This window comes from Stylophora pistillata, chromosome 13, assembly GCF_964205215.1.
Source record: "Stylophora pistillata chromosome 13, jaStyPist1.2, whole genome shotgun sequence".
Lineage (NCBI taxonomy): Eukaryota > Metazoa > Cnidaria > Anthozoa > Scleractinia > Pocilloporidae > Stylophora > Stylophora pistillata.
The window spans coordinates 2834462-2843906 of NC_142531.1; the positions used below are offsets into that span (position 1 = coordinate 2834462).

Below are 9445 nucleotides of genomic sequence, written 5' to 3' on the forward strand. Positions count from 1 at the left end.
TATGCAGAAGCATGAGTGGTAACTATTTCAATGTTTGTCAATATCGTGTGCTTCTTACCACAAAACCACAGATGTCACGGTAAACCACTAAGCGACGAATTCGAATAATAAATAAGCAAAAACTCAACTGGCTACAACTTAGCGCGAACTCCTAAAACCGTTCTTTTAAACTGATTAACAAAGGGGTCTTCTAGAAAGAAAAAACACCTCAGGGTCAATTGAAATGCAAAACTGACTCGATGGATTATGTTGGAAACTTGATCAGTGAAATTGATGGTTAAAAAAGTCTGAAGTATGTGTGCACTTCTTTCCTTCGTCACGGATCAAACTCTTTGAAAGGAGAAAAAATGATGGTCAATTTTTTTTCACCAAAGCTAGAGCAGCATTGCCCACACTCTCGAAGCTTTAGGCTAAAGAATGCTCGTCTTTGTTATCACGGTGCCGCGTGAGATACTGCGTGGCCAAAGTGCCGTTACACTCAAAGGTTAAACGCTAGGCGCATGGTTTCCGCGTGAGTCCTGCATGATTTCCACAGTTTCTCGCAAACATTTGTTTACGTAACTTTATCTTTACAGTCTAATAGTTTCGTTTTCAGGAATGAGACCTTCACGATTGCATCATACTGTTTTGCGGAACTACAAAGTCGTAGTAATTCTTTAGCGGCTGGTAATTAATCAAGCTGTTTGTATATACACTTTCATAAGTGCACCCACATGTGGAACGGGTGTTTGTTGGTAAGCCTAAAACGATTGCTACTGCCTTACTGGGAACCCTGCGACTTAGAAATGCAGAACTTTTCTAGGAAAAGGTTAATAAGCTTTAGGGCAAGTTCGTGTTGGAAATTTACTTTACCTAGCTGAGGATGCTATTATTAAATGAGGCCAGCAATTATTTGACGTAACTTGACAGGGCAACACGTCCGTCATTAAACTGCAATGACATGTTATTGATACTGGCCCTGAGTCAAAATTTAAATAACGATTTGGGAGAATTCCTGAAATAAACAATTCTGAGCACTTGATTTACAAATTGGAAAAGAACCCTAAATGAAATTAAGTCCTCGACGTTTGCGAAGAAGAAATGAAAGAGAGGAACAGCTGAACCCGAATGTTGCGAAATGGACGAAGCGCAGTGGAGGAGGAATATAAAAGCAATAAACCATTTATCTTTGACGTCAACCCTTCACTTAATTTTGAGGTTTTTCCTAAACTTGTGCTTTTACTCACATCAGCTAATGAACGCTTCCAGAGACTTTTTTTGGCAAAGTGGTCAAAGCAATTCAAGTGTTAGTTTGGCGACTTAATGTGTTTGTTGTCAAAATCAGCATACGTCATTGAATGCGCAAGATTTTTAAATCTATTTTCAAGACGATTTTTAAGGCACTGATGAATGGTTAGAAAACATAGCGGTAAACCAACATAGTTTGTACCGAGGAAATCGAAGCTTCATCGGTAGCATTTGCTTTTCTTTGACATCTGATAATTATTTATTTTCTGTTGTATGTACGAAGACATCTCTTAAGATGGACCCTGTCCCGAAAATAAGGAAAATCTAACAACACACTGAAATCTTCGTAAAGCAAATAAATCTGATGCATTTAAATTGCCTGTGCACGTAACACTCCGTAAACTTTAACGTCTAAAAATCCAACCAAATCGGTGTTATTTTATCTTGTAACGAAACGTGGTATCAGGTAGCAAGGTGAGTGGGAAACAATGTAACCCGGCGTGATCAGACACAATAACTCAATCATCAACGAAAACCTGCTCAATGATATATTAACCACTCTCTTTCTTAGCCGTCATAAATATGTCCTCGCATCAACCTTAACTGATACACTTCTCCTTTAACTCATGTCATGTTTGCTATATTGCGTTTGCCCTTGAAAGGAACACTCACTGTTGTGGAATTTCCTCTAGGAGTAAAACCGTTCTTCATACACCCTTAAAAAACAATTTCTTAAACAATTCGTGGTTTCCTCTCGTGTTCATCGTTCGTAAAATGCTCCAGCGTCCTATGTTTTTCTTTCTGCGGGGCCCTTTTTTTTTTTATTTTTTTTTTATACAATATTGAACATGCGTAGCTATGTCGTGTGTCACTTCATGAACATATGACAACACGATTAAACGCATTTTGACGGGTGGGGTGGTTTATAGTCTCCCTCGCAGCCGTTTTTTTTGGATGTTACGCAACGCTCCCCCAAAAGAACGGCTGCTGACAACCGAACTACATTCTTTCTCATTGTCCTTGCGGTTTGTTCGCGGTCTATTGAACAGACCAATCACATACCAGAAAATCTGAATTACGTAAGGTTTCACGCGAAAATGTGGATGTTGGGAGAAACATTGAGAAATTTGTCGATGAGACCTCGAAATGTTTCACATGTTCATCGTTGTGCCCTGGTAAAGATAGATTATATATTTTTGGGAAAACTTCTCATAATTTCATTGAAATTATAGAATCTACGCTAAACATAGACGTCAACTACTACGCTAGCGCCACGAACGCTAGATTGTTTGAGCAGTTGTTAAAGTTTCAGCGAGCAACTGAGAAAGTAGAAGCTAAAAGCTGAACTGAAACTCTTTATTCGCACTATTTCAAGAGGTTACTACAGATTATAAAAGTCAGAATATATAAGAAACAGTAAATTACATCAATAATCAAATTAAAGGAAATACAAGACGCCTTTCAATCTAGGCAAGGGCTAAACGCTTGCTTCGGCCTACAGATGGAGATCAGGAGGAAAAAAGCGCGTGCTTGCCGTCAACAAACCGTGCGAAGCTTCGAGAACACTGCAATTTAGGTCGGCCAACGTCTCCTACACTACTTGTACTTCTTCACTTGCTAGTCCGCTGCTAGCTGGAGTGAACCCGATTAGTTATGTTCGTGGCTTCTTATCACTGGTACAGGAAATCGGCCCGAATTATCGAGTGTTTCCGCACGTTGGTACAACGCAACAACAATAACAGTAATATGACTACTTTCATCGGTAACATGGTCAAACACGAGCGGGAGTGCTTGATATATTAACGATTTCCCGGATCCTGTAGACAACTTAACAAAAACATCTTGTTTCTCGACTAAAACTTTTATAATTGCAAGCTTCTGGTGAGCTTTAAGCTCGAAAATTTTGAACTTTGACGACGCTTTGCGAAAAGCTCCTTCAAGCACCGTCATTTGTCTTGTGTTTTCCACATGAGGATCGCGGTAGAAAACGATATCTGATTGGACGAGTCTCAAAAGGTGAGTCTGGCGCGAAAAGGTTCCTGAAAATGGAACCCGAGCTGTGATTGGCCAATTCGGAGAAAGGAATGTAGCTCGGTTGTCAGCAGCCGTTCTTTTGGGGGAGCGTTGCGTGACATCCAAAAAAAACGGCTGCGAGGGAGACTAGGTGGTTTATGGTTAACAAATTAATTGTTAACAAATTAGGTACTTTTAATGTACACAAATGAAATAAAGTCTCACTTACGCACTACCGGTTTAAGGCAATAAAATAAAAATAAATCTTTCGATGAGTCGGCAATTAAAGATATTTGAACCACTCCATGCGATGTTTTTCTTTGACCGGCTAAACAAATTTCTGCTCGTTGATATCGGAGAAAAACAAAACATTACCCGTATGTAAGTAAATATTAAATAGCGACTGTACATAAATGCTCTTACATTAAATTGAAAGTGCATCCGGTGAAGTTTTCCATTGTTCGCTCTGTCAACGGGACACAGTTACCTGCCGCCAGATCCCCCTTAGATTTTACATTTTTTTCAACCGAAAAAAGGTTTGAGTAATCTAATCTTCGAAAAGTAATGTTTTCGGGTTATTTTTTTTCAACCAAGAAAAAGTTTAATGAAAGCGAAAACTAAGCAAGTCTGGACAAATGTCTGTTTGGACCATGGCATTATAGTTTTCCTCACATTATTTCAAAGACTGTACATGATTTCCTCTATTGTTTCAATTTTCCAAAATCTCTCATAATATTTTTTTTCCGTAATTTTGCTTTTCAGATTTAGGATAATTATGGATCGTCTTTTTCTGACTGTGTTCCTCTGTGTTAGCTTGGTGTCGCTTGTTCTCAGCGCCGGTAAGAATCCGTAATTTATTACAGCAACTCTTGCCATCTATTACATATGTACTTATGAATAATGTACACTTTTTTCTCTCCTTCCTTTTCGCCGTTGCTCAAAAGTGGACTTTGATATTTCTTTGATGTCTACGACCCTCTCAGATCTTTCAGATAGTTATTTGGCCAACGTTAAAGTCTATGATTTCATATTTCGTTTATGACTTTTGCATCTCTACTCTACAGAACAAACACCCAAAAGTAATAAGATTGGGATTTGCATACATTTTTAATCATGTGTTAAACAGTGATGTCAAACCACAGGATATAATTTCATTTAAATTTTCTTTGTGATATCAAGAAACTCTCGGTGTTGCAAGTACGGTGAAGTTTATTTCAGAAATCTGTGGTGCAGTAGTTGCACCGGAACTAACTAGACGCTTGCTTGCCAAGAAAAATCTGATCAGTTTTCGAAATTCACTCCTTAACTAGTACTTTAAGGGCCCAAAAGTACTCTGTGAATTAGAAAATTAGATAAAAGCTCAGTTTTTCCAAAAACGGTAATCCTGAAAAAAAATCCAAGGTTCGCGATGGAGAATATCAAATCAGCATCTGTAGTGACTCTTGAGCAGACATTTTCTCAGAATTCCCGTTGACTCAGTAGCTTACACTCTGAAGCTGTTTGTCATAATTTTATTTTTTTGCTCATAGATTATGACTACGTCGTAGGTGGAAAAAACGGTAAGTTTTTTTTGCGTTGTTTTCCTTGGTTATCCTTAATTCCAGTTTCTTTTTGGATTGATTGGTTATCTTCTCATCTACGAAACAAGGATATCGCTAATATTTAAGGACCATTCTATGAGTGCATATTGAATTTTAGATGGCAAATACTTAACAAGGTGCGTAGCACCGAGTTGGTTCTCGTACCCGACAATTGCGACTGGAATGACTGTTTGTTTAAATTTTACGCCTTTCGTTAATTCTCATGAATTTATGTTAACTCTAAAATTGAGAAAACCTTGGGTGAAGAAGGTTCCATACACGGTATATGAACTGCTAACCGGAGGTGAGTTAACCAATAGGAACACTCGAAATGCAATATCCGGAGTTGAAAATGTGATAATACTTGGTATGCAGTGATTTTACACTGTCATCCGAGTGTTCAACGGATTTTAAGGATGCCGCAATCCACGAGTGGGTAAACGTTTTTAGACAAGTCTTCTTTACCGTAAAGAGATTACAATCAAGCTGTTAGGCTCCATAACTCCACATTTCTCCGAGAAAGTCAGTCCAAGATAGAAAACTGAGATATTCCAACTCACACTCAAAAGGCCTACAATTTCCTTTAAATTTTCTTTGTAAAACTGAACTTTGCTTTATATTTGAGCATCACATACCCAAGTGGGACTTAGAGGCAAGTACTTTGGAGAAACAAAATTTGCCATAACTTTCCACACGAGCTCGTAATCATCCAAATACAAACTAAAATAATTGTCTAGAATTACCCATGATATTATAAAATTATTGCTGCTCTTAGCTTATGAGCGTATTTCTGTTTTTCAGGCCCTGGAAATTGGACAGGGACATGCGCAACCGGAAAGAAGCAATCACCGATTAACATAAAAATGGCTACAACAGAATATAAAGCGATGCCCAAATTTGTTCTCGAAAATTACGACATGATGCCTAAAGACAACTATACCTTCAGTAACAACGGCCATACTCTACATGTTGGATTCCCTACGAATTTCTTCAATGTTAGCGGCGGGGGATTGGAAGGAGTTTTTACCACCGCGCAGATTCACCTTCACTGGGGGAAAACTAATAACGAGGGATCAGAACACACTATGGACAAGGCATACCCTGCTGAGGTTGGTAAATAAAGAACGACTGAGTACTTACCAACTGAGTGCAGGCTCTTCCTTTCTTTACACGAGGCAATTCATGAAGTGAGAACACGGAGAATAAAGGGAGCTAGAGTAAGGAAGCAGCTTCCCGCAGAATGCTTCCCCCCTTGCCCCCCCCCCCCCCCCCCACCTCGTCACACACCCATTGTAGCGGGTTATTCTCTTCTCTTAGGGTTTTTTACTCTTAAAAGGTACAACAATTCGTCTCTGAGGTTGGCGAATGGAAAACAATCAATCAGGATAATACGATACAGAGTCACTCTTCCTCAGTGCCTGAGATCGAGCAAAGCAAAAGAGGGGGGGGGGGGGGGGATTTCAAGTCTGTTTACGCTGGCTAGAATAAACCAAACATTTACCTATGCTCTCCTCCCTTTTGTTGGTAGTAAATTGGTGTTTTTTGGCTTTTGTGCGCGGCTTAAGTGATAAATTAGAGATGAGGAGATTTTCCATTAGCAAATTCAACAGCATGTTTTTCGAGAATTCCAAAACTACGAGCGGAATTTTGAGTTCTGGTGAGGTGAAGAATTAAAGTTGGAAGTTAGCGATGTTGGTGTCAACTTTTAATATACTTCAATAGAAATTAAACTTGACCAATTGTGAATCCTGATTAATTTACCAATCTAACTTTATTTCTTAAAAGCTTCTTTTTACTTTTTTCTCGAACAGATACACTTCGTCAGCTACAACACCAAATATGCAGACTTAGGCACTGCAGTTCCCAAATCTGATGGTCTGGCAGTTCTTGGTGTGTTCATTGAAGTATGTGGAACATCCCTTTTTGTACTTATGAGCTTTTCAATTTTTTTTTCTGATATTATGTTATTTATTTCTTTATAGGTTGGAGGTAGTGATAACCCAGCATACGAATTTCTGAAATATACCGAAGATGTCATAAAAGGTAAACCAGTGTATGTGATTTTATTTTATGTTTAACATTCTTAATTCAAAACTGAACTGGTAAAAAGAAGTAAGTAAAGAAGTGGTAAAAAGGTGTGCGTCTAAACAGTCCTTCATTTTGAATTTAAGCTCAAAGTCTTTTACCAGACCTTTTTTTTATGTGGCCACCAAAATATCAGTTATCGTTTTCTTTCAAGTCATGTCCCGAGTCATTCATCTGTTTATTGATTCAGTTTTTAAATTTACACTTCGAAAACTCGAAGTGTTTACTTATACACGTTTTTTCATGAATTTCTTTCTCGTTCTACAGTTCGTGATCGTGTCACGCACTCACCTATTTGTATTTCCACTGAGCCAGACGTTTCTCCATCATTACTCAAACCAATGGCCGTCAATACACGGATAAACGATACCCAATCACATAAGTGGTCGTATAGAGTGTCGTCTATACCAGCATTTTATTTCACCTCACACCATCACCCCTAAATGAAACATAAGAACGTCACGGGGATTTTAGAAAGTGATGTCTAACAAAAGGAGTTCCTGATCGTGGAACAAATTCTCCAGGAGAACATGCACTCTGATGTCAGGGTGTAAAGAGTTCAGTACTTTCCTAATGTTTGGGTAGGCAGACGTTCATTGGAAGAGAGCAACAACTTTCCTGTAATTGACTGCGGAGAAAACGATAATCAGAGAGATTTGTGCGCGTTACAACTTGGCTAACGAGTTTTTATGTTAATTCTCACAGCATCGAATAAGACTATTATTATGCCATTCAAGCTGGAACCGATGTTGCCAGAGACACGCGACAAGTTTTTCCGTTACAGTGGATCTTTAACTACTCCCACGTGTGATGAGAGCGTCACCTGGACAGTCTTCAAACACAGCGTCAAAATATCAGAGACTCAGGTGTGATATTTTATTTTGATTCTTTGACCGCTACGAGTGGCGACGCCAAGTGGAACGACAGTGTTTAACTTTGTAAATATTTGTGAACATTCGATTCAGTAATTTATTGAACTCTCGAGAAATGTGTCGTAGTTTGTAACCCTCTTCCCTCCTTTACTGGTGTTGCTTTTGACTCCCCCCCCCCCCCCTCTAAAAATGCAAGGTGAGGTATGGTTCAAGAACACAACCAAACGAAAAGACCTCTTTTCAAGATCTTTTTTTCGGGTCTTCGTTCGTAACTTTTTATAAGAAATAAATTCATCGCATGATGAGCAATGCCAAAAGCCATTGGTTTACATGTGGACGGCTGTTTTTTCACGGCTGTTTACCCATTTGGGGGGGAGGGAGAAGATGAAAGTGAAATTCTCTTTTCGACGCTCCTACTTAACAGGGGGGGGGGGGGGCGGGGGAGAAAGGGAGATCTTTAGCAGTGGTCAAAATTCAATGAGTATTAACATAATTTTATTTGTCTGTAGATGGGCTATCTGCGTAAGCTCGAGTTCACAAGCGGTTCACTGATGGTTAACAATTACCGTCCAGTTCAGAAGCTCAATGACCGCAAAGTTTATAACAGTTTCGACAAACCTGCGTCAACCGTAGCTTCAACAACAGCAGCAGGTGCAGGCATTCTTGACATCAGCATTGGTCTGTTCTCACTGATGCTCTTGACTGCACTGTTTGGTCGTTAACTTTTCGCGTTGCACTGATGTAATTTTGTTCTTTTTCGTTTTTTTCAAGTTTTATTATAATCATTATTGCTTTTGGCAGCACTTGATAAAGTTAGCGTGCTTTTGCTAATGTGACTCAATTTTCTCAGTATTAGGAGAAAATAAATTAGCTGGATAAGGGATGATTGGCACCTTTGTTTTTTATTTTTATTTGTTGGTGGCTAATTTGGTAGCTTGCCTAATGTTCCATTACAACATTATGGAGAGGTGGCGTCGATAATCACAATTTATACAGACGTATCTACCGGCTTTGCTCATTTTTTTCAATCAGCTTGTCAACTGCGTTCATCATCTAAAAATCTCCTTGGGATTCCTCATTTTAATTTGAAGACGTACGGTGCAAGATCTTTTTATGTAGCTGCCCCCACACTTTGGAACACTTTGCCGTCCAATATCATGAACAGCTCCTCAGTGTCCGTTTTTAAAAACAAACTTAAAACGTTTCTTTTTAAAAAAGCGTTTTTCTAATTTTACAATTGTGTCAATCTTGTTAAGCGCTTTTGAACTTTGAGGAAACTAGCGCTATATGAATACTTTATTATCATTATTTTCGCAGAGAAATCAACTGAATGCTACATTCTAATCAGGCAGCACAGGGCGAAAACTGTAACCTGTGAGCCATGGAGTAAAAAATAAATGTACATTAACTAATCCTAAAAAGCTTTTCTGTTATGTCTACGGTCCTCCTTCTAACAGGAACTCAAACTGCCACCTTGAAAGTCCGGGCAATATTCAGCGTGCCCGAGAACACTGCCCTCTGCATCTTTCGCAGTACGTTTGTGCTTCTGCCTCCCACCAGCTCGCGCATCATGACATCCAGCTCCCGTGACCACCCCCCGAGGGCATCCATAATGATGTTATATTGCTTCACCTCGTAGCCTGAGAACTGCTGCCTTAGTTCGCAGCG

At 39.2% G+C, this 9445-nt stretch overlaps 1 protein-coding gene across 3 annotated transcripts in view; it reads left to right on the plus strand.

The window, feature by feature from the left end:
* The window catches only part of LOC111331274 (carbonic anhydrase 2-like), a 46415-nt gene extending 37755 nt beyond the window's left edge, over positions 1 to 8660 (plus strand). For all 3 annotated transcript variants that reach the window (XM_088743253.1, XM_088743252.1, XM_088743251.1), the window contains 7 exons: positions 4003 to 4079; positions 4770 to 4799; positions 5622 to 5929; positions 6632 to 6724; positions 6803 to 6863; positions 7611 to 7771; positions 8287 to 8660. In XM_088743253.1, the coding sequence (XP_088599379.1) occupies positions 4016 to 4079; positions 4770 to 4799; positions 5622 to 5929; positions 6632 to 6724; positions 6803 to 6863; positions 7611 to 7771; positions 8287 to 8499 (930 nt within the window). In that variant the 5' untranslated portion in view covers positions 4003 to 4015 and the 3' untranslated portion in view covers positions 8500 to 8660. The remainder of the gene's footprint in view (positions 1 to 4002; positions 4080 to 4769; positions 4800 to 5621; positions 5930 to 6631; positions 6725 to 6802; positions 6864 to 7610; positions 7772 to 8286) is intronic.
* Positions 8661 to 9445: the final 785 nt, after the last annotated feature.